Source organism: Taudactylus pleione, unplaced genomic scaffold, assembly GCF_031769625.1.
Source record: "Taudactylus pleione unplaced genomic scaffold, aTauple2 ptg000015l, whole genome shotgun sequence".
NCBI lineage: Eukaryota > Metazoa > Chordata > Amphibia > Anura > Myobatrachidae > Taudactylus > Taudactylus pleione.
Window position 1 is genome coordinate 12,510,628 of NW_028284417.1, and position 25,994 is coordinate 12,536,621.

At 46.0% G+C, this 25,994-nt stretch overlaps 1 protein-coding gene across 1 annotated transcript in view; it reads left to right on the forward strand.

The window, feature by feature from the left end:
* LOC148542122 (dynein axonemal heavy chain 5-like) overlaps positions 1–25,994 on the forward strand; it is a 356,598-nt gene that overhangs the window by 285,300 nt on the left and 45,304 nt on the right. Inside the window, exons 80-83 of the mRNA XM_088471686.1 lie at positions 286–413; positions 2,403–2,662; positions 8,116–8,199; positions 16,104–16,216. Coding sequence (XP_088327812.1) covers positions 286–413; positions 2,403–2,662; positions 8,116–8,199; positions 16,104–16,216 — 585 coding nt within the window. The remainder of the gene's footprint in view (positions 1–285; positions 414–2,402; positions 2,663–8,115; positions 8,200–16,103; positions 16,217–25,994) is intronic.

Below are 25,994 nucleotides of genomic sequence, written 5' to 3' on the forward strand. Positions count from 1 at the left end.
ATCTCATGTGTCTCAAAATTGCTAATTTTGATTATGTATATTAAATTTATTATATTTTACTAAGAGAAGCCTTGTCTAAATATTTTGTTTCAAAATCAAGTGGTTATTACATTGTAGTAAATTTTATTAAGCTGCACTCTGTAGCGCAACCCAACAATCTTTTGGGTCTATTTGACTTTCAACAAAAACAAAGTTTAAATAAAAAAACATGATGTAAAACGAAACTACATAAAATAGGTATTGCCAACAGAATTATTTTTTAATGTCCATAATCTCTGTACCTAGGATCGCTAAACTTGAAGACGGGCTTCCAGAATACACATTGAAAGATGTTGAAGCATACCTTGGTAGAGCCAGTGAAGGGTTTCATGGAGTTACCGGTGAAGGTTCCTTGCTGGAAAATGCTGCTCCTCGTATGTAGAACGGAAACTGATAATTTGCTGCAACCTTACCATGTTGATAATAATTAGATGGATAGAGTACTATTTAGCACAAATTGTCAGAATTTTGCTAGTGGTAATGTAATTACTCTTTCAGAACCAGCTGAGACCCCTTTCAAACTGGCGGCCCGACCTGGCCATCGCTGCTGAGCCGGCGCCAAGCGCCGGTCTTCTATTATGCAGTGAACGGGACCTGTGTCGCCTCGACCCAGGTTACCCGTTCACACTGCACTGCGAGCCGAGTTGAACTTGTGTTTAACCCTCCTCGTTACCCGAGTTGAAATGCCTGGTCGCTCGACCCGGTTATTTCAACTGGGCGATTTGACACTGCTCAGTAACCCGGGTTGCTGCGTGTTCATGTGCAATAACCCGGGTTATTTGATGTCAGTGTGAAAGGGGTATAACTGTATTTGCTTGGAAAAACAAATATATCCAGCTGCATGGAAATCCTAACAGGAGGACAGTAACAATATACATGTAGTGTAGGAAGATGACCCTCCGCTATTCTCATAGGAGAGATTGCTAATCATATCATGCTAATAAATAGATATGTTACTCATAGTTTTATATTTTGCACATCCATGAATATAAATGCTTCTGCATTTTTATCATTATGTCTAGCAATAAAGTCTATTTGGACTTATGATTGGAGAACTAGCTCTAGGTAATATACTGTATATAAAGACTAGTTAGCAGCTCTTCAAAATAATGGGGCATTGTCGCGCCCGCAAAAAAGTCCCGTTTGAGCTATGAAACGGGTTGCTTTTCGGTCATTTCTGCTCAGCAGTTCGGGGGGCTGTGAGTAGAAATGTCAGTGCTCGCGTTTGTGTGCGCCTGAATGGTGCAACAATTGAATTGCTTCATTGGGTGCTATCTAGTGGCCGCCGGTGTGCAACACACATGAATCGCCCCGATAGAGGTGACGAGTAGCCTTTTATTATAATACTTGTAAAAAATGTATATATCAATACAGTAAGCGCAGATCTTTATTGAAATGGTCTGACAAATATGGGAAAGCAACGTTATACTTTGCTGGCAGTACTATATATCTTTATTGCATTTGGCTATAGAGCTTTCACAGACCCCATCTGTCCTTTCCTCCACTTCTTACTGATCTAGAGCACTGATGTAACAAAGAGGATAGTTTATGATCACCTTACAAGCCAAATTTTCTTTAATGCTAAATGTCCAATTAAACGAGTCTCTCCAATGCCAATATTTATCCCCTAAAGCTAGGTGCACACTATGCAATAATCGGGTGGATCAGCTGTTCGGTCCATTAGCCTCAGAATGTGAACAGAGCACAGAGGGCTGATTATTGCTCCAAAAGCAGTCAGATAGGATGACTGGATCTGACCCACTGCCTGTTACACGGACATCTGTCAAACATTTCTGCCCATAATTCTTTTGAAAACATCAACTTTAAGTCGAGCTTTAGGACAGATAAATGTTTAGCTGTGAACAATAAATCAATAGTGTGTCGTGTGTGTACTATAAATCGAATGTTCTCAAGATCGTTTTATCACTGATGAAATCATGAAGTTGGTTGGATTGTGAGTGAAATTGCTCATGTGTGTACCTATCCTTGGGCTTTGAATACCTAGCTAAACAGTTTAGTAAAATTTTGAATATTGCCATTAAATAATTAAATACAAAAAAAAATCTAATTCAGTGTTATATACTAATGATAATATTTATTATTATTATTATTGTTCATAAATAATATTGCTGTGCAAGACACATTTATACCAAACTTTCGAAAATTATTAAAACATGAAATAGAAATTAATAAAATAATAGTACCAAGTAATAACATAAGAGTAAATTAAAAAACTTAGTAAATATATGTGATAGGTAACAAAGATCTGATGACAGTTTATTCATATTTGTTGTATAACATTCGTTTATAGTGTTTTTCTAGGGAGATATTGTATTTCATTGCACATTCTTCACTTGTTGCAGATGCTACACCCCAGTCCATCACTCCTGCCAAGAAATATTCACACACTGACTATAATAAAAGTAAAGATGCAAAAAGAGGAGGTATCACGATTGCCGCAGCCCGGTACAGCTCTGAGGACGCAGCATCCCTGGTGGCATTTGTTGTTGCTATTGTAGAGTACACTCGGCTTTGTGTACCATTAAAGGAATGCCAGAAAAAGTTGTCCGATTTAGAAAGAGAGAAAGAGGATCTAATTTTAAAAGAGGAGCAGTCTAGAATGGTGAGTTTTCAGCTATACCGTATATGTCTTTGTAGAGAGAATTCTGCAATCGTTTAGAATATAGCATGAATTCACATATTAATGTTGGGATATTTTTGTGGCGTTTCATACATATAGACTAGAGATATACACCGACCACCTGTTTTGGTTTTGGATGTGGATACATCTTTGTGTTTTGGTTTTGGTTTTGCAAAACCACCATCACATGTTTTGATTTTGGATCTGTATTTAAAAAAAAAAAATATGCTAAAATTATATAATTTTGACCTGTTAGCATGCAATCCAAAATCAGAGTTTAGTATTTAAATCCGAAATCCGAACCGGGACTTGGTACGACTCGGTAACCCAAAGTGATTCCAAACTCGTACTCTGGGCCTGATTCAGACTCGGACGCTAAGAAGCGTTCGCTCGTAGCTGCCGATGGTTCACATTATGCGCATGCGTATACATCGCAGTGCGCGAGCCAGTCACTGCGATCGGGAATTGTGCGCTCGTAGCACAAAGACTGAACGTTACCTTGAGTGACAGATAGTGTCGTTTGTATGTGGTAACAGGGGAAGGTGCTTGTGAACGGAGGAGTGGATGTGCGAACGCAGGCGTGTCTGGGCATCTAAATAGTGTATTAGGGGTGTGCTTAATTAGCAAAGGAGCATCATTGTACACGTCACTTGGTTGGTTTTTAGACAGCACTGATAGCAGTGCTTGTGGCGGGGTAGGGTCTACCTCAAGCGCTACGTGCAGTTCTGATGGCTCTCGATGTTACCGATTAATCATACACTTCCTGGAGATGACATGTGTTAAGAAAGGAAAGTGGGCGTCTTTATACACCTGCATCTTCTCACTGCCATCACTCTCTAAGACAAAGAAGACATAGAGGGCGTCCTTACGCCACACAATGCGATCGCAGAATTTGCATACCCAGCCCCTTTTGGCAGCGAGCGATCGCTGCTTAGCGTCCGGGTCTGAATCGGGCCCTCAGTTCCCCTAAATTCGATTGTTGTCGGTTCTCTAATATAGACTGACAGAAATATCCAGTTCAGTTTATATTGTACATACAGGGCCAGATTATCAATGGGGCGGAAAGGACTATAGGCCTGATTCAGAGCCGCTCATAAGCACATGTTCGCACATCTGCGCATGCGTATGGGTCGTAATGCGCATGCTCCAACCAGTCATTGCGGTCGGAAATCGAGCGCTCGCAAATCAGCAAGTGCCTGCTAGTTTGAGTGACAGGATGAGGCGTTTGTGGGTGGTAACAGGGGAAGGTGCTTGAAAGCGGGGAGTGGTGATCCGAACGCAGGCGTGCCAAATGGTCAAAACGGGCGTTTTAAGGGTGTGCATAATTAACAAAGCAGCGTCATCGACCATGTCACTTGGTTGTTTCTTAGCCTGAACTGTTCGCATGATTGCGGTAGGAAAATCCAACCACAAGCACTGCGAGCAGTTCAGACGCCTTTCGATGTACTCGATTATTCTAATAAATAGCGGAAATGACGTAGGATGCGAGCAGCCAGGGGGCGTCTTTACAAAATAGCGAGCGCATGTTTCGTTCACTCGCTCAGACATAGAGGCGTCAACAGACCACAAAGAGCGAGCGCTCAATTTAAATATCCGGCCCCTTTTTCTGAACGAGCGAGCGCAAATAGCGTCCGGCTCTGAATCAGGCCCTATGGCTCCAGGCCCCACATAAAAATATTCCCATCATCATGACAACATGATGATGACCAGCAGTTCAGCTGGTCACACGGTCATCCATAAATCATAAGTATTTAAATTGGTATTTCTATTTTCCTCACAAAATGATGCAATTTTTTTGCTTTCATGTATTTAAGGAGACTTTGGGGCTGATAGTATACGTGGAGTACTTGCCCACATGGCTTTGTCCACATCCACACATCACTGGTCACAGCTCTTCCTCTTCTAACAATAGGCTCTTGATCATTTTCAGCCCCAGGTCCATGTAGATCCTAATCCAGCCAAGAGTGCACAGTCACACCACATGAAATTATGTTTTCTGGATGAAGGGAACAGTGTTACGCATTTCCACCATAACGTCGACACGTACACAATGTCAACAGCCAAATGTCTACAAATACAATGTCGGCTTGCTAAATGTCGACACTGACAAAATGTCAACATGTCCACAATATCGGCAGCCGTAATGTTGACTGGCACATAATGTACCACGTTAACTGTAATGATATTTCATGTGTTGACATTTTATACAGTAGGTGTCGAGATTTTAACTATGTTGATATTAAACATTAAGGTGTCGATCTTTTGACTGTCGACATTGTGTTTGTAAACATGATGACCCTCACAGATTATGTTCAATGAAAGATTTAGAGGGGCCTATTCATCAACCGATAAATAGCTCGGTAACCATACAGAAACGCTAGTTCCGCATATTTAAGTTACTGGGCTACTAATCATCGGGGGTCCCAAATAGCACCACCTGATATTCAGCAAACTCTGAAAAGTTTTCAGAGTTTGCTTCCGAGAACAAGCGCCATCTTCAGACGGCGCTTGCTCTTGTAGCCCCGCTTCTTCCTATGGGAAGGAGATCCGGGGATGTGTGCATGCGTGACCTGAGGTCACGTATGCGTAGCCGGGACAACGGGGAGGAGGTAAGTAGCGCAGCTACATATGCTTCTCGGAGCAGCTGTCCCCACACTGCAATGATGAATTGCTCCAGTGTCACATTTCCCCCGCTGCGAGTTGGATACTTAAGTATCCCTTGCAGCAAGATCATTCCTTAATCATCAGTGGCCATTCAGCCTCCGATGATGAATAGGCCCCAGAGTCATTGTAAAGAAAGGGTGACTGTTATCTTTTGACAGCTCTAGATACATAAATAAGGGCTGAACTAACCATACTATCATCAAAATGTGGTATTTTTATGTTCAAATAAAGCTTATAACAATAGTGATCATAATCAATAATGTGTGTAATATTTTGCCCCAAAATCTATATTTTTAAAGTATTATTTTAGCTGGGCTACTAGTAACTATAACATTTCTCCTTCAAATTCCATGGTTTATCTCTTTTTCATTGTGTGGAAAAAAATAAACAGTAATATTGGTTATAATAATCTGATAATTTTATTAATGAGCATGTTAGTAACTGTGGTTGGAAGATAACTACTCAGCCTGCGTGTGTGGTCCTCTTCCAGTTTCCCTGTAGCCTGATCATGCATTTAGAAGAGATCTGGATCATTGGCATGTGTCCTCCTAAGTGACTAATTTGGCCTACATATGTAAGACACCGATTCTCACTCTATGGGCCGTATTCAATTTGGAGCGAAAAGTCAGTTTCGATGATACTTTTTCAGCGATGACGTCATTTTCGCTGATTTCATTTATCCCCGTATTCAATTACAGCGTCTTTTTGCTGACGCGATAACTCAATGCAATGTAATAGGAGAAAATGTTTCTCCTATGGATACCCAGCGGAAAAAGTGCCGAATTGGGGTTTTGGGGTGCAAAATTGTGGCAACCCCCTAAACCCTTTTTATACCCCCCTTGACGCTAATTGCGTCAAAAATGCAAAAAACCCCACAAAAGATACCTCAAAAAAGCACTTTGGGGTACAAATTAAAAAACTAGCAAAATAGCCTCTGGGGGGGGGTCTGGAAGTATGGGGGAGGGTTTTTTTTATTGAAGGTGCTTGCTGAAGGAGCGCTTACTTTTTTGGTGCACTTTACAGCTTTATTATAGAGATTTAGAACTATGCTTGCACCCATTTTCATGTACCCCAAATTTGATGGGACTACTTAATTTACCCCCAAAAAGTTGCAAAATGCTCTTCACCACTTAAGACGCAAAATAGCGCCTATTGAGATTATTTAAAAACCCCAAATACCTTCAGCAGGGCTATTTGGGGGTACCCATAGTGATCCCCCATGTCAGAGTATCTTTTGGGGGGTGTCAGGTTGATTTCCCCAAAGACGACAGGACTTTTCGCCTGTTTGAGTTTCGCCGCGTCCTGTTTTAGCCGATTTAGAATTGGATACACGGGGATGCGCGCGATACTGGTTCGAGCAGCAAATCGGCGAAGTCGGCAAAAAGTCCAGCAACACACTTTTCGCTCCTAATTGAATATGGGCCAATGGACCATATTTATCCCAATCCGCATCAGGGGCCAAGCTTACAATAAATTAGGTAAATAAGTGGAGAAAGCACATACATGCAGGAGGAGTGGTTAGAGATTAGCAGTCTCCTCCTACTTTCCCAACACCCTTTTATAAGGAATTGTAGAGAAACACATTTATGAGTGCACTTCAAAAAATTAAATGGATTTATATATTGTGCTGAGGTAGGTTTGACACTACAATCATCCAATGTGACAGGAGCTTTGCATCACTGCTCTGTACTATTGGAGACCTTGCTCTTTCCCCTATTCAACTCCGTCCCTGATTCAGAGCCGGACGCTCTGACAGAGCGCTCGCTCTGAATCAGGGCCGGCCCTCTTACTATTTGGAGCAGCCTCCTGCCCGCTCGCATAGCTATAGAGTGCCGCCAAAATGATGGTCGCGATGGTCAAGACCATCGGGCTTGTGACGAGACCCTGCAGTAGGGTCTAGCTGCCGCAACCCCTGGAGTGCTTTTGGCTCTATCAGGGCCAAATGCACTCCCCCTGACATCACTAGTGCTGAGCGCTCGCAAGCGGGTCGATGTTGCCACCCGTAAGCGGGTCACTAGTGATGTCAGTGGAGCCGGCCCCAGACGGTAGGCGTTCCCATGGGAACGCCTCTGTCTGGGCAGCCACGCCCCCGGCATGCCCACCAAAGGGGGCGTGCTGTCAATCAACATTGACAGCATGCCCCCTTTGGCGCGAGACCCATAACGACGGCTTGGCCGTCGTTATTCGGGTCTCGCGCATGCGCACGACGGAGCCGCCTCCATCGTGCGCATGCGCACTTGGGCAACATCGACCCGCTTGCGAGCGCTCAGCGCTCGCGAGCGGGTCTGAATCAGGCCCTCTGTCTATAGCAAATTGCTTGCATCCATTGCCTTTCTCACAGGCAGCCCTGTCATTACTAACATAATTTCGCAAGTGGACTAACATAATTTCGCAAGTGGCTGCCTCTCACCCACATCTGCTGCCACAAACATACGGCTAATAAACAGGGTACACGTGGATGCTAAACTGTGCAATATATCAGGAGAAAAAAAACGATGTTGAAGTTGAAATAAGAAAAAGGAGGGGCACCTAATGTATTGGTTGATAATGTAATTACAAGCCTGGTAAGCTATGTTCTGATTTCAAGGTTCGGGAAGTGATCATGTGCCTTGAAATACAGAAGGCAGGCTAGTAGGCAAATTTGCGTAAATAAACATCAGTATGGGTCAACATGGTCTGCAATAAAACTGAGAAGCAAAAAATGCATTTGTGCAACAGTGAACATAAGAAACTGTGCTGTGCCTTATGTATGTACTCTATGTTCTGCTTAGATACCGGAAAGTTTGGAAGAAGAGCCAGCAGTATTTTATCATCAGACACACACTGAAGACGATATTCCCTTTCTCCAGGATGAGGTAACAATGCTACATAGCTCATTGCAAGTCTCATAATTCCACTATATTAATAAAATGGTGCCATAATGATAAGCCCAAGTTTGTGTAGTATTTGAAATTATTCCTTATCTGATAAATATACTTTTGATATGTACATTAATAAAAGGTAAAAAATATTTAATAATATTTCAGGGTATTCTTGTTGTACGTTAGGATTGGAAACATACACAGTCGAGTCACATTATTATGACCACCAGCAGTGGCGTAACTAGGGTATTTGGAGCCCAGGGCATATTTGAAAAGGGAGCCCCCCCATGTGCGTGCCACTTAAAATGGGGCGTGGTGACTTAAAAATGGGGCGTGTCAACATGACACACCCCTTTATTTTCACACTGAACATTCCTATCCATATGCACCTTAACCCCAGTAGTGCCCCTTATACAGTACCCCCAGTATGCAGTTGTGGTCCCTCTTATGCAGGCCCATAGTAGTGCCCCTAATACAGTATCCCCAGTAGTGGTCCCCCTTATACAGCCCCCAATTAGTTCCCCTTACTCAGTACCCCCAGTAGTGGCCCCCCCAAATGCAGTGCCCCATGTAGTGTTCCCCCTTATGCAGTGCCCCCAGTAGCAGTCCCCACAATACAGTGCGCCCAGTAGTGGTATCCCCTTATACAGAGCCCTTTGTATGGTGCCCCCAGTAGTGATCCCCCCTATCCAGTGCCCCCTGTAGTGGCACTTCCTATTATTGCCCCCAGTAGTGGTCCCCCGAGTGCAGTGCCTCTAGTAGTAGGCCCCTTTTATAATGCCCCCAGTGGTAGTTCCACCCCCCCAAGTAGTAGTCCCCAGTAGAGGTTCCCCCTCCCGATTAAGTGCCCCCAGTAGTAGCCCCCCCCAGTAGAGGTCCTCCCAATAATGGTGCCCCCAGTAGTAGCCACCTCTCCTCCGTTGTGCCCCCACCCCCAGTAGAGGTCCCCCCAGTAGTAGCCACCCCCCTCCCCCGTTGTGCCCCCTGTAGTGCAGATAGGTTAAAAATATATATATATATATAAAAATATACTTACCTGAATCCACACTGCTGCTGCTCCCGCCACCGCCGCCCGCCAGTCCTCCTGGGCTGGCGCGCTCAGCATTATGGGACAGACGTCATGACGTCTGTCCCATTACCCACTGCAGGAGCCGGACGGAAGCCCAGCTCTTGCAGTAGGTGCTGCAGCAGTCAATGAGAGTCTATCTGGCTCTCATTGGCTGCTGTTTAACACACGCATCGCCGCCAGCAGCGATGCATGTGTTATGCACAGCCTGAGCCTGCCTCCTAGCGCTATTGGGCAAGCACTCAGGGGGAGGGAATGGGCTCAGGTGTGCAGCACAGGACCGGTGCTGGAAGCCTAGCGCTGGTCCTGTGTAAATGTGTAGTGCTGACCGCACTCATTGCGGTCGGCGCTACACTGGCTAACTAGGGCGGGCGGGCCGGTACCGTGGCCGGCGGCGCCCCCCCATGCCACCGGTCCAACGGCGCCCAGGGCACGCACCCCGCTCGCCCTGCCCTAGTTACGCCACTGACCACCAGCTAATAGCCAGAGTAACCGCTGTGTGCAGCACGGACAGCAGCTAGACAGGCTGGGAGTGACTCAATAAGGTGCTGATAGCTTGGCACAGGTATCTGGAGCCATGCTGACTGCAGTGCATCCCACAGCTGCTGGAGGGTGCATGGTGGAGTATCCATAGAGGGAACACAATGATCGAGGTGGTCCGACAGGTGCTCACTTGGGTTCAAGTCCGGGGAATTAGGGGGCTAGGGAAGTGCTTGGAAGTTTTGGTCATGCTTGTCCAACCACTGTCTGACTTTTCTAGTCATGTGACATGTCACATTTTCTTGCTGGAAGATCCCATCCGCCTCAGGGAAGACAATCAGCATGTATGGGTGTATGTGCTCTGCAAGGATGGATTCATAACCAAATCAGTTGAGGGTTCCTTCCACATGAATGAGTGGGCCCAGAGAATGCCATGAAAACATCCCCAGACTATAACGCTGCCACCACCAGCTTGTGTTCTTCCAGCAATGGTTGCAGGGTGTTTGTTCTCCAATGTTTCTCGCTTGACACGCCAACGTTCATCCGTTTGATGAAGCAGAAAACGTGACTCGTCAGAGAAGGCAAGCCTTTGCCAATCAGCAATGGTCCAATTCCGATACAGGTGTGAAAATGTAAGCCTTTTCCGCCGATGCACCTTCGTTAGCATAAGTTCAGTGACCATCCATTTGCTTCGGAGCCCCATATGCAGCAGGGTTCGCTGAACTGTCATTTTAGACACACGTCTGGTGGCCCCCAGGTTCATTTTGACGGTGAGCTGCTCCACTGTAGTGTGTCGGTCAGTCCTGTTCACCTCTCCATCAATGGCATGTGGTGCTCCGCAGTTTCCACGTCGGCTATTTGTAATGGTGCCATTTGTCCAGTCAAGATACAGTTCACCTTCACCGCAGCAGAACGCGAACAGTTCACAAACGGCGCTGTTTCAGAAGCACTGCCACCCTTGGCCCAAAAGCCAATAATCATCCCTTTTTGCAACTCGGGTAAATCGCCCCTTTTACTCGTGTCAGCAACGAGTGATATGTTTGCAGATGGCCTATAGCATACCTTATATACCCACCAAGCCAGCACATGGCATGTGACGTACTTCATGGGAAACGCGCTACCGATGCCAAATGTAGGAGGTGGTCATAATAATGTGACTTGACTGTGTATAATCCACTGCACAGCTTATATGTAGCAGAAGTTAGCATCTAGTTAGCAATCCTACTAAATCGGTTATTCATGAACATATGAAATAAACAGAGGTAAATGGTTAATAGCTGATATTGAACAGACTCTTCAATTTTGATAGATTTAAAATCGTTCAACATTGAAGTAGTATTTCTGGAGCTAAATCACATATTCACTAGTATACAATGTTTTAAACATTTTTTTAAGTATTAGCAAATGTGTGCAGTGGTGTATCTAGGATATTTCGACACGAGGGCACGTTAATAAATGGAGACCCCCCCAATATGTGCGCACATTGAAAAAGTGGGCATGGCCATATGCCACAAGGGGCGTGGTCACTGAAAAATGGGGGCATGTCAACATGATACACCACCATTTCTTGTCACTCTGGGAACATTCCTTTCAATTCCATATACACCTTAATGCCCCCAGTAGTAGTGCCCCTCTTGCAATTCCCACTGTAGTAGTGCCTTTATGCAGTGCTCTCAGTAGTGCCCCTTATTCAGTGCCCCAGTAGTGCACCCTTATACAGTGCCCCCAGTAGTGCCCCTTATACAGTACCCCTTATACAGTGCCCCCAGTAGTGGTCCCCCCTATGCAGTGCACCTTATACAGGGCCCCCAGTAGTGGTTCTCCCTTTGCAGTGCCCCCAGTACTGGTCCCCCCTCTGCAGTGACTCTTATGCAATGTCCTCAGTAGCAGTGCCCCCTGTAGTAGTGCCCCCAGTAGTGCCCTTTATACAGTGCACCCGGTAGTGGTCCCCCCTATACAGTGCCCCCAGTAGTGCCCCTTATACAGTGCCCCCAGTAGTGGTCCCCCTATGCAGTGCCCCAGAAGTTCTTGTTATACAGTGCTCCCAGTAGTGGTCCCCCTATGCAGTGCCCCTTATACAGGGCCCCCAGTAGTGCCCCTTATACAGGACTCCAGTAGTGGTCCCCCCTATGCAGTGCCCCCAGTAGTGGTCCCCCCTATGCAGTGCCCATGTAGTGCCCCTTATACAGTGCCCCAGTAGTGGGCCCCCCTATGCAGTGCTTTTTATACAGTGCTCTCAGTAGTGCCCCTTATTCAGTATCCACAGTAGTGACCCTTATACAGTGCTCCCAGTAGTGCACTCTTATACAGTGTCCCCACTAGTGCCAGTTATTCAGTGCCCCCAGTAGTGCCAGCTATACAGTGCCCACGGTAGCGCCCCTTATGCAGTGTCCCCTGTAGTGGTCCCCCTATTCAGTGCCCCTTAGTGCTCCCAGTAGTGGTCCCCCTATGCAATGCCCCCAGTAGTGCCCCTTATACAGGTCCCCCAGTAGTGGTCCCCCTTATGCAGTGCCCCCAGAAGTGCCCCTTATACAGTGCCCCAGTAGTGGTCCCCCCTATGCAGTGCCCCTTATACAGTGCTCCCGGTAGTGACCCTTATTCAGTGCCCCCAGTAGGTGCACCCTTATACAGTCCCCCAGTAGTGCCACTTATACAGTGCCCCCAGTAGTGCCAGTTATACAGTGCACCCAGCAGGGCCGAAACTAGGATATCTGTCACCCGGTGCAAGGCAGTAATTTTGCGCTCCCTCCCTTCCTGTACCTGAAGTTTGTTCTTGCTCCTCCATAAGGCAGTGCACTACTCAGACGTCCCTGGTATAGTGACTTACATTATTCCACACTATAATGCCTATTACCAAAGTGCCACTTACCCCACAGTAAGGCTTCTAATTACTTTAAAATTATCTATTTGTTGTCAGGGGTTACATGCTCGTTGCCAGGGGGTTTCATGCTCGTTGCCAGGGGGTTTCTGCTCATTGCCAGGGGGTTTCTGCTCATTGCCAGGGGGTTTCTGCTCATTGCCAGGGGGTTTCTGCTCATTGCCAGGGGGTTTCTGTTTCTTGCCATGGGGTTTTATGCTCGTTGCCAGGGAGTTTATGCTTGTTGCCAGGGGATTTCACGGGAGAAGATGCAGCTTTCAGCATCTGCTCCCGGCTGCACCAGCGTTCCCAGTGCCGGGAATGCTGTGTGCATTGCGTTGGACTAACAGACACTAGAGGTCAAGTAGGACCTCTAGCATCTGTCTCCTCCTAGACGGCGGCCATTTTTTCCATGCTAGTCCGCATGGAATTTGCTGAAAACAGCCATCCAAAAATGGCCACCGCCGAGGAGGAGACAGACACTAGAGGGCCAGTAAGGACCTCTAGCATTTGTCTCCTCTTTGGCGGCGGCCATTTTTGGATGGCCGTTTTCTGAGTCTGCAGCCCCCAAGCCACCTCGAGTCAGCTTTTTTCACCCCCTGCAATCCGGCACCCGGTGCACGTGCACCTCTAGCCCCCCCTAGTTGCGGCCCTGCACCCAGTAGTGCCAGTTATACAGTGCCCCTAGTAGTGGTCCCCATATGCAGTGCCCCCAGTAGTGTTCCCCCCTATGCAGTGCCCCCAGTTGTGCCCCTTATACACTGCCCCTAGTAGTGGTCCCCCCTATGCAGTGCCCCTTACACAGTGCCCTCAGTAGAGGACCCCCTATGCAATGCCCCCTATACAGTGCCCCTAATAGTGGTCCCCCCCTATGCAGTGACCCTTATACAGTGCCCCCAGTAGTGGTCCCCCCATTGCAGTGCCCCTTATACAGTGCCCCCAGTAGTGGTCCCCCCTATGCAGTGCCCCTTACATATATAGAACAGGCACAGAAAAAAACACAACACTTACCTCAATTCCCGCTCCTGCGCCCGCTGCCGTCCGCTCCTCCGTCCTCCCGCTCGGCACTATGGGAGAGACGTCATCACCCACTGAAGAAGCTGGAAGGCGAAGCTCATGAGTGAGCTCCAGTCCGGCTACGGCTGTTGGTGCAGCAGCCAATGAGAGTCTGTCTGACTCTCATTGGCTGTTAAAACAAACACACCACCGCTGGGTAGTACGAATGTTCTACCCGGCACCAGCGGCGATGTGTTTGTTGTTGTGTAGTGCGGCCCACACTACACTGACTTGAAACCAATGTCCTGGACTCCGGTCGGTCGTAGGCAAACGCAGGGGGGGTTCCCAGTTGTCTGGAAACCCCCTCCCCAGCCCACACCATGACGACCACAATAGAAATAGCATATAATACTAGTTGCATGTTTTTAAGATCCCCATCAGTGTCACAAATTATATAATTAGCACCACCTGTTGATTTTTTAAAATGTGTGAGCCAGTAATGAATACATTTGTGCACCAACTAGGAGATCTGGAAACCGTGCACTGTTAGAGGTCCACTGATATAGACCATCTATAGGGTGAATTATTAATACTCTATAATAATACAGTGTATAAGGAGACCAATCTGTACTTATGTCTGGAGCAGTGCAAGGTTCTTTAATGCTCCCCCAGACTCCTGAACTTGCTCAAATGCTCTGGAATGGTGCCCACATCTGAAATACAAACATTCAGCTCAGGCAGGATGGTCCTACTGCCGCATATAATGGCTTGGTGTGATCACTGGTCTTGTATATGCTGGAATTATTACTTACAGTATATATCGTATGATGTATATTATGGCTGGTTAAGTGCTGATTATGCCCTCATGGACTAACCACACTTGCTTTAAAATCAAGCACTTGGAAACCCCCTTCTAGAAATCCTGCGTTTGCCAGTGTCTGTGGCGTTCCCCCCAAACACCACCCTAAAAAAACTGGTGCCCAGGGCACGTGCCGTACTCGACCCCCCCTAGTTACTCCACTGAATGTGTGATTTAACCCCACAAACACAACATAGTTGTTGATACATTTTTATTGATTTTGATTTATTTGAAATTGATCAAAATCGATTAAATGGACTTTTAGTAAATATATACCCCTAACTGCTGAGAACAGTTCTCCCCTATCGGTTCAGGTTATCCTAGTGGGTAAATTAAGAGTGCCCCAAAAAGAGTTTTTTTTTGTCTTTTGCTTCTGTGCAAACTAACATTCCTTCCCTGGTCACTCTGCCAATAGGTCACGGGCCCAGACGCACTCCGCTATATATAGTTTGTCACTTCCTATCCTCAATTTATCTTTATCTTGTCCACCATTGTTGCTACAAATATTTTCAAAAGTATCGGCCTGATTCCGAGAATTGCACTAATGCAATTGCAGCTGCAATATCTCGTGGAACGCTATTGCAAAAATATGCTAAAAGCTGACCCGAGCATAGGTACGCCCACTGCTGTCTTCTCATAACTGTCTGACAACGTGCAACAGAGTAAACATCAGTAAAAACAACTCACATCGGGCAGCCATGCAGCATCTAAGTCAAGTCTGAACTGTCAAACACTGCCCCTTTCCTGGCACACTGAGGACCTCATTCAGAGTCGGTCGAAGCGGCCACGCGGTCGTACGGAAAAAGGGGCCGGATATGCAAATGATTCCCTCGCAAGTTGCGTCCTTAAGTTCGGATCGGTAGTTGGCCGACCAAGGGGAGGAAGCGGTCGGAAGAAAAAAAAATACGCCCCCTTCTCATACGCATTGCACGTCATCTCCGGGCATATAAGGATTAATCGAGACCATCGGGAACCATCGGAACGGGTCGTAGAGCTTAAGGTTGACCATACCCTCTCTTAAGCTCTACGATCATGTCAGTGTAAAAACCGCCCATGTCACATGTGCCATGACGCTACTTTGTTAATTATGCACTCCCATAAACCGTATGCACTCCCATAATCCGTATGCACTCCCATAAAACGCCGTTCGCATAATGAGGCACACCTGCGTTCGGATCTCCACTCCCCGTTTTCAAGCACCTTCCCCTGTTACCACCCACAAACGCCTCTATCTGTCACTCGAACTACCATCCTGGCTGTGTTCAAGGAGAGAGAAATTTCTGATCGTAGCGGCTAGTTTGCGCACGCGCATTGCGAACTTTACGCATGCGCAGTATAGCGAACATCGGTGGCGTACGACCGTGCGGCCGCAACGACCGACTCTGAATGAGGTCCTGAGAGCTCTCATGCCTGTTTTTTTTATAAACAACCTCCCCCTCCCCCTTGTTGTCTCCTTCAAATGCTGACTACTTGTCATTCAACTTGCGAGTGAATCCTCTCAGCAAGCGTAATTGCTATTCAGTCGCTGTGCATGCGCTTTTCGTGCATGTGCAATGGCTAACAATCGTTCAATCTCTATAAATATCATATTGTATAAAGCTATAAATCATTCCCTATATAACTAAGATTTACTATAACAGGTGACACATCTCCATGAAGAGTATGATGCTGCTGTTAATCTTAAATATCAATTGGAGGAAGAGTTGCAGTCACATGAGGAGAAGCTACAAGCAGCTATAGACATGCTGGAGAGGTTGGTTCACCATTTCCATCTATTTATTATTACAAACATTTATTTGTATTGCAGAGTCATTGTGATATTATGGGTCATGTAAGGGGCTGATAAAACAATTGCCTTTCTTAGGGGTCTATTCATGTAAATGTGCGGATGTCATTTGTTATTTTTCACTATATATTGCATCAGTTCAATGCGATATATACTGTAGCTGTGTTCAGTAGAAATTCATGTACACTTATCTTTCCAGCAAAGCGATGGGAAAATGAGGGCTCTGGTGATCCTGTCTTCAACTATAGTCCTCAGAGTTACCGTGGAGTTGGAAAGTAGGTCCTGTGTGCTCATGTGCCAGCGGCATCTGAGCTCATGAGAGGGCCGACTTTAATACATACTTATACAGTATGTGTATATATATATATATATATATATATATATATCAGTATTATATAGATAAAAATGTATGTATACTATATGTATATTTACAACACAGACCGTGTAATAGTTAGCATTACTGCCTCACAGCACTGAGGTCATGGGTTTGATACCCATTACGGCCCTAACTGTGTGGAGTTTGTATATTCTCCCTTTGCTTATGTGGGTTTCTCCCAGGTACTCCAGTTTCCTCCCACACCCTAAAAATATACCGGTAGATTGATTAGCTCCCAACAGAAAATTAACCCTAGTGTGTATGTATGTGAGTATGTGGTTGGGAATATGGGTCCTCATTCAGACCCGGTCGCAAGCGCTGAGCACTTGCAACCGGGTTGATGTTTAGGCCCTGCACATGCGCAGTGGCCGCACTGCGCGTGCGCAAGCCCTGGAGCGAGAGAGAAACTCTCTCGCTCTGGAGCTCACTACAAAGGGACAGCTTTCGTTGTTGATCGACAGCTCGGCCTGTTTTGTAGGCATGGCGGGGGTGGTTTCACAAATGGAGGCGTTCCTTAAGGAACGCCTGCTGTTTTGTGGGCGGCCACACTGACATCAGCAGTGATGTCAGTGGGGAACTTCCTGCTCAATCAGAGCAGGAAGCTCCCTGGGGCTTGCGGTTGCCGAGACCCAACCTTAGGGGCTCATCGCAAGCCTCAATGGTCGCGACGGTCTTAACCATCGTGACCATCAACCTGGTCGGTCGCTAAAGCTGTGGGTGGTAATCCACAGCTTAGCTAGCGACCAGGAGGCCGCACTTAAAAATACAAACGGCCGCCCTCATTCAGAACGAGCTCTCGCTTCTTGCGAGCGCCTCTGAATGAGGGCCATAGATTGTAAGCCCTACTGGGGCAGGGACTGATGTGGATGGACAAATACTCTTTGAAAAGTTAGGCAAAATATGTGTGCGATATATAAGTAACTGGTAGTGAATAATCATTTTGTGTATATATGTATATATATATATATATATATATATATATATATATATGTGTTTGTCTTTACATTCCACAGACAAAAAAAACCTACCAGTTTCACATGTCCCATTAAGGCTTAAGACATTATTTCAAATTTCACAAATTCTACTGAAATTCTGACACTCAAACTTAAAAAGGCTATGAAATATTGATCATTAATGGACGTGTTCCTTGTGCAATACAGATATGGTATGCCTTCACACCCTGTGGTTAACTGCAGATTCAGCACTCTCACAGAATGAGATTGCTGTCACTCACAAAATGGTGGAGCTACAAATTCACAGAATTGTGTGCTCATTGGAATACACACATGCAGTCTATGCAGCTGAGGTCTGAGCAGTTAAGTGGCACACACATCCCACTCAATGCCCAGAATCTTCCCATTCAATCACCACAACAATCCCACTGGGTTCCAACATCCTTTTCATTCCATACATCCATCTTATTCAGAATACACATTCAGCTCCCTAATTGATAAAACTATCATACTCTGTCTATGCATGTACACTATCTTCGCCTCCATGCTGCTATAACTTCCCCAATCCCTACAGCTGTGTGGTCTCCTAACTGTGCTAGTTCTTTATTCCCTCATCTGCACCAATCTGTCTTTCCCCATATGTGCCATCCTGTCTTCCTGCATCTGTGCCACTGTCTTCCCCCAAGCCACACCACTTTGTCTTCCCCTCATCTATGCCACTCTTTCTTCCTCTATCTGCACCACTCTGTCCCTGCCCACCGCTCCACTCTGTCTCTCCCCCCACCTGCACCACTCTGTCTTCCCCCATCCGTACCAATCTGTCTTTCCAAATCCCTACTGATGTGTGTTTTTACATTGTGCTAGTCTGTATTCCCTCATCTGTACCAATCTGACTTTACCCATCTGCGCTGGTCTGTCTTTCCGCATCCATGCCAGTCTGTCTCCCCCACATCAGCACCACTGTTTCTCACCCATCTGCATCATTTTGTCACCCCCATCGGCACAAGTGCATCACTTTGGCTCCCCCCCATCTGCATCACTTTGGCTCCCCCCATCTGTGCTGCTTAATCTTCCCCCCTCTCTACACCTTTCTGTATCCACATCCACACCGCTCTGTCTCTTCCCCCATCCACCCCACTCTTAGACATTTCATAGACAAAAAAACATTTTAGACATAGACATTTTTTATTAACCATCAGGGTTTGGAGGAGCAAACTGGGTCATCTGCAGGGGAGAAGGGCAACAAAATGGTACACTAGGATGGGTGGAGGAGGGGACAGCGCACATGAGGTGTTTTGGGGGTGCAGAGGGAGAGACAGCTGCAGGGACAAGCTGCAGGTGTGCAGGGCAGTGGCAGCAGCTGGGGTCTGGGGCAGTGCTGGACAGGGGCATTAGCGGGTGACAGAGGGTCTCACTAGTGCAGGGCATGCACCTGAGAAAATCAAATCAATAAGACACAGATGTATGGACGTATCAGTGAGAACCATCCATGCATCTGTTAAAAGTTGAATATGTGTAATATAGAAAAAAATGACATACCCCCAAAGCACAACTAGCCCCCGGGCTTTTCACTGCCGGTCCTGGTTGTAAAAAACAGGGAACAAACAACATAGGGGTCCCTCGTATTTAGCACAACCAGCACCGGGCTATTCAGAACCAGTCCTGGTTGCCAAAATACAGGGGACACAGGGGTCCGCTGTGTTTAGCACAACCAGCACTGGGCTCTGATCTGATGTTGGTTCTGGAAATACAGGGGAAACAATTAGTAGGGTTCCCCTGTAAATTCCAAACCAGCACTGGACCCGTTCTAGTAGGGGGGTAATGCCGCAGCCAGGGTAGCCCTTTCAACAGGACCACCAGCCAAAGCATTACCCGTGACCTCTAGTAAGCCCAGGCCAATGATCCCTGGGGAAAAATATGAGTAGGGTTCCCCTGTATTTACTAGAACCAGCACCAAACTTTTTCTAGTGGGGGGGCTAATGCCACAGCCAGGGGAGCCTTTTTAACAGATCCCCAAGCTGAAGCATTAACTCTGACCACTAGTCAGCCCAGGCCAGGATCCCTGAGGAGCTGAGGACCCCCCCAATAAAGGGGTCCCTCTAGTGCACCCCAGGCCTAGGCTGATAGCCTGGAGCTATCCAGGCGCCCCTGGGCGGTGGGTGCCGGGTTGTTTGTGTAGTTGGGTGCATTTGAAAGAACATTGTCCTTTGCAGGTAAACTACAGGTCCCAGCATGCCTCTCCTGCATGCTTGTACTTGGAGAATCACAAGTACCAGCAAGCGTGGCATTAGCGGCCCACTGGTTCCTGTAGTACACTTGTAAAATAAATATTAAAATAAACACACTAATACATCCATCCATTCAGCTACTCCAGGGTCCGGCACCGCCACGTCGGTGGGGGTGCTCAACCTCCCCACCAGACCACCCGCGGGACACTTCTGCCTACGGGTGGAACAGCGGGACAGTGCTGTCTCGCTGAAATCGGGATGTTGAGAGCAGTGCGCCCTCTATGGGGTGGCGCCCCTGTTCGACCACAGTGGTGGATGGAACATGCCTCGAGCCGGCCCTGGTTCCAATCAGGTAAGATCACCTACACCTTCTCAGGTTTGCAGTCTGATCTCAATGCTATACATTTTGTGCTCTTTCTTTTGGTCTAGCAACTGCACCAAGAGCTTTATAAAGAGCATGGCAGATCTTTTGAGAGCCAGAGGTGTGACAGTCATTACTTACTTTGATGACCTTCTAATCAAGACTGGATAACCTTCACTTCTGTGGGTGAATACAAAGATGACAACCCTGGGTTTTAGAGTCTCATCTGTGACTCATCAATTATGGAAAATCCATTCTAGTTCCTGCATAGTGGATTATTTTCCTATGGCTCTTTTCAACACGGCACAAAATCATGTTCTTACTGAGAAGATTCTTGTATTGCAGAAACTTGCCATGTCTCTACTGGCTCTCAAATGGATCTCTGTCAATTTAGCAATAAAAGTCTTATAAAAAGTAGTTTCAACCTTCAGGGTGGTTCAGGCCCTCATTCAGAGCCGCACGTTAACAACAGTACGCTCGTTGCGTTCCGATGTTGACTAACCGCGCATGCGTCGGTGTTACACCGCGCATGTGCGTACGGCAGATTGCGAGCTTTTTTTCTCTCGTTCCTAAAATAGCGTACAGGAAGTGACATGTCAAATGTGATTGACAGAACAGGGCGTTTTTGGGTGTTGACGGGGGTGGAGATGAAAAAACGCAGGCGTGGCGAGGCGTTTTTGGGGCGTACATACATTAGCAGATGCGAACGTCAAATGTGTTCGGACCGTCTCATACGTCACTGAAACATCCGCTTTCCCTTCAAAATGCTCGCACAGCTTAGGGTCAGGATTACTCGACCACATTGGCGATGGCCTTCTCCTCCGTCCCGGGACTCCACGATGGTGCAGCGATTAATCGTGGCTGGTCAGTAAAGTAATTAGTGTTGGATTGAAATCCGGCTTGGTATGTGTTTGGAAAGCAGTTTATTGGGATAGCACAAAAGCGTACGCAGGTGGAAATCAGAGCTGCTAATGTCATGATTACATAATCAATTAGCGTACATTTTTGGGCTTTTATTTTGGCCACAATTTGGTGGTTATGGCCTATTGTAACAATAATGTCATCATCTTTTAATTAGCTCCCCTTTTTTTTGGTTTACTGTGGAATTTGCATCGCTATGTGTTTTTTTAAACGTTCCTTAAAGAGGCCTTTTTTTTTAAAAAAGAGGGTCAGTTTTTGCGTTTAAGGCCAGGATTAAATGTAACCCATTTGTACAATAATGTCACAATACAATGTCAGTGTTTTGTTTTTAATTTATTGTTTACACACAAACAAATTGGCATAATATTGTATTGCCTTTTTTTGTGGCCAAGATATTTGATCAAAAAAAAAAAAAAACATAACTACTAACATAAGCGTAAATACAAAATTTAAAAACATTTCACAAGAAAGGAGAGGGAAGTTTTGACCAGAAAGGAATATGAGCCAAGCACAGAAGGAAAGTGGGAAAAGTCGCCATTGCTGTCACCGTTTTCTCGCCCGTTTGGCTGGGTGAGGGTGGGCGCCAGACCGGGTCCGGGATGCCATCGGGCTGGCCTGTCCAGAGGCAGATGTTGTGGCCTCTGGACTAGGCACAGGGCTAGGCACATTTGGAGGATTGCCTGATGTTGTGCCAGAGGTAGAGGATCTGGATGTTCCGGCAGGAAGGGAGGTCGGCTCCACCATGTGCTGGCGAACGAGCTGCTCCAGGGCATCGGCGATGCGGATGTTGGCCCTGGTATTTTCCGCCAGGGCCTGAGCAATGGTCACGTTGGCCGCAGCATTTTGCTCCAGGGCCTCAGCCACCCGTATCAGACTGGCGTCCATCCTCTGCAGAATCTCCGTATGGCAATCCGATTTAAAATTGAGTTCTGTGAGGAGGCCCACTGCCTGCGAGGGGGCACGCCCTGGACTGGCTTCTGCAGGGTCCTCAGCCGGATGTACTGGTTCCTCCCCTGCAGAGTCAGCAGAAATTCTGCGGCCAAGGCTCCCCTCTGGAGCAGACTCATCCGCCTCTGTCTCTGTTAGGAAATTGGAGAAAAGACTCACATTAGAATCTACATATTGGCACAATAGCATTTCTGAGTTGGTGACATCACAAGACTTACCTTGGCCAACATGAGGAGCCGCAAAGTCTGGCATGTCCGTATCCATGTTGGACACGCCAAACACCTCCACAGCCTGCACACACCCCTGTGCCATCTCTTCTAAGTCTGTCAACTCCAATGACACAGGGGTGGGACCCCCACCTGTCCCCCTTGCATGCCTAGCCCTGTCGGCAAGTTTTTGTTTTAGACGATATTTGAAGTCTGCCCATCTGTGGAATGAATTTGGAACCATTATCCTTTTTTTTACAATGGGGTTTGTTTATAGGATGGGAAAGTGTTTACTTACCGCCGTTTGACATCCCGGGCTAGACGGACATAATCACCCACCCTATTGACAGCAACGGCGACCTCCTCCCACATTCTCCACTTCTGGCTTTGGCTCATATTCCTGGCTGCCTGGGGCAGGATGTCAACGCACTTCTGGATCAAAACCTCCATCTCCTTGCTTGTGAAATGTGGCTGCCTTTTTTTTTTTGCAGCTTTGGCGGGTTGACTGGGGCCAGCAGTCTCTTCCATGTCATCCTCCTCACCTATTTGGGTAAATATGCAGATTTAGCCACTTCACAACTTGCACAATATTATGTTTTAAAATACTCATTGACACAAAATGCATGAAGGCCTTACCGCCGCAATTTTGACCATTGTTTCCCTGGTTTGAAGCCATGTCTCTGCTTCCAGCATGAAATCATCCAGAAATTCTATGTGATTTCGTGACGTATTTATACATGCGTCGTTAGTTTGCGGCCGCATCATTGATTGTGCGTCCCTATGATTCATCCTTAATTTGTGCGGGAAAATAAACACTATTTATGGCTTGGTGTGTGTGGATTCGAGGTGGGGTTGTTGGAGTGTTGTCAGTTAAGTGGTTTGGATTTGGTTGGTTGGTTGCGTTTGGAGGATTTTGGAGAGTTGTTTTTGTTGTTTGTTTTTGCTACATTTCTTTGGTTTTTCCGTTCGCATTTTTTTCATTTTTTCAACATCCTTTCCTGATTTGGTAAGTTTTGTGCATTCAAATTTGTGGCCAATTGGTGTATTCTTCTGTTTTGTGGTTAGTTAATTTGTTTAACACTCATTTCATCTTTTTTAGTTTTGTTTTTGTTTTCGGACCCAAAGAAGTTTTTTGAGGACATCTTATATATTCGAGTTGGGTAAGTCCATTTTTTGTCTTGCATTTGCGAATGAATTACGGCATTTTTGACTGTTGGTGTAGCGCCTTGCATTTGCGAATGAATTACTGCATTTTTGACTGTTGGTGTAGTGACTTGCATTTGCGAATAATTTACCGCATTTTTGACTGTTGGTGTAGTGACTTGCATTTGCGAATAATTTACCGCATTTTTGACTGTTGGTGTAGTGACTTGCATTTGCGAATAATTTACCGCATTTTTGACTGTTGGTGTAGTGACTTGCATTTGCGAATAATTTACCGCATTTTTGACTGTTGGTGTAGTGACTTGCATTTGCGAATAATTTACCGCATTTTTGACTGTTGGTGTAGTGACTTGCATTTGCGAATAATTTACCGCATTTTTGACTGTTGGTGTAGTGACTTGCATTTGCGAATAATTTACCGCATTTTTGACTGTTGGTGTAGTGACTTGCATTTGCGAATAATTTACCGCATTTTTGACTGTTGGTGTAGTGACTTGCATTTGCGAATAATTTACCGCATTTTTGACTGTTGGTGTAGTGACTTGCATTTGCGAATAATTTACCGCATTTTTGACTGTTGGTGTAGTGACTTGCATTTGCGAATAATTTACCGCATTTTTGACTGTTGGTGTAGTGACTTGCATTAGCGAATAATTTACCGCATTTTTGACGGCTTATTCATCATATAATCCAGTTTTGCTTTTCCCTTTTCCATTTTTTGGGTCCATTTGAACCCTATTTGACGTACGGTGTGCAATGTAGTTTTCATCGATGGCCAAATGTGTTTTTCCGCTATTTTCTGTGTTGGCTTGCAACAATTTTTAAACAAAAAAAACACCCTCTAAATTTTTGAAGTCTCATTGTTGCCTTTTTTACAGTTTATACGTATCATGACAATACCCCGGCATGTAAGCAGCTATGGATGGTATCAGAAAGCTAAGTTGTTTTTTCTTACTTTTGGGGTGGGTCAAAAGCCTTACATTGTAAACTTTGAATTTCAGGTAGATCTGGGGCGAATTGTTCTGGCCCTGCTCCCGGAAGACGACCAACCTCAAACTCGTCCCAGGCGTAGGCATCGTAGGCATGCAAGGCCCCAGATATTTCGAACACGTGTCACCCTTTTTGGAATGCCTGATGATGAGGTTTTAAGACGCTACCGTCTACCTCCCAAAATCATCATAGACACTCTCTCATTAATAGAAAGTGATCTTGAGCGGCAAATTGACAGTCCAACAGCAATACCACCACTGACGCAATTTATGGCGGTGTTACATTTCTGTGCCTCAGGATCGTTTCAAACAACGGTGGGAATAGTGGCGGGCATCTCCCAATCCTCCTTTTCCCGGATCCTGAGGGCAGTGATGGAGGCACTTTTCAAGCACCTCCATCATTTTATTAAAATGCCTTTGGATATGGGTGCCCTTAGTGTGGCCAAGGCCAATTTTTACCAAATAGCTGGCTTCCCACACATCATAGGGGTTGTGGATGGTACTCACATACCACTTCAGCCTCCAGCACGGCTGGAGGCAATATTTAGAAACAGGAAACACTATCACTCCCTGAATGTAATGGTGGTATGTGATGCCTCCCTCCAGATCCTGTCCCTGAATGCTAAATTACCCGGAAGTGCTCATGACTCCTTCGTCATCCGGCAATCAGGGATATGGCAGAAATTAACCAACCTACAAGCTGGTGATGTGTGGCTTCTGGGTAAGTGGAGACCTTTAGTACATAACAATGTTAAGCTTGATACACAGTGTTCCTGATGTGGTCTATTTTTGTTCACAGGAGACAGTGGATACCCTTGCATGTCCTGGCTGCTCACTCCTTATTTGGCTCCCACACCAGGGCCACAAAGTGCGTATAATTCTGCACTTACAGCCACCAGGCAAGTGGTGGAGCGCTGTATCGGCCTTTTAAAAGGCCGATTCAGATGCCTCCACCGCTCTGGTGGCGAGCTCATGTATGTGCCGGATATGGTGTCTAAAATTGTGGTCCTGTGTGGGATATTTCACAACATTGCCATAAGGAGTGGTGTCCCAATGCAGCCAGAGGATGCCTTACCTGAGGATGGCCCCCCCGAGGTTGGTCGAAGGTCAGTATGTGGGGGGGCCATACGCGATGATGTGGTGGCCAGATTTTTTAGGTAAGTTTGTTCAAAACTCCAGTGTTTATACCTAATGTGTTTGTTTTTTTTGGCAAACATCTAATTTATTTTTAATTTTCTCACCATCTTCTGTTTGTTCACATAATCTTTGGCACTCCAACGCTCACTACTTCCTGCTACCCTTACCAAACCTGGATCTGGTCCTTTTGGGCATATATTCTGGAACCCATATCGCAACGCCATGTTTGTGGAATCATGTTGGCATGGTCCTTCGTCAACCAGTTCTTGATTTTGTGTTTTTATTTATTTTTTTCTTGGTATGTGTTGTATTTGAATTTATCACTGTGTATTTTTTTTGGGAGTGACCACTTTGTTTTCTCTGTTATGTGGTGAATAAATGTTTGAAGAGTGAAATGGTCTTCCTTTTTTGGGACGTTAACAGCAAGTGTAACCAGGTTAACACAAGTTACATTTGACTAAG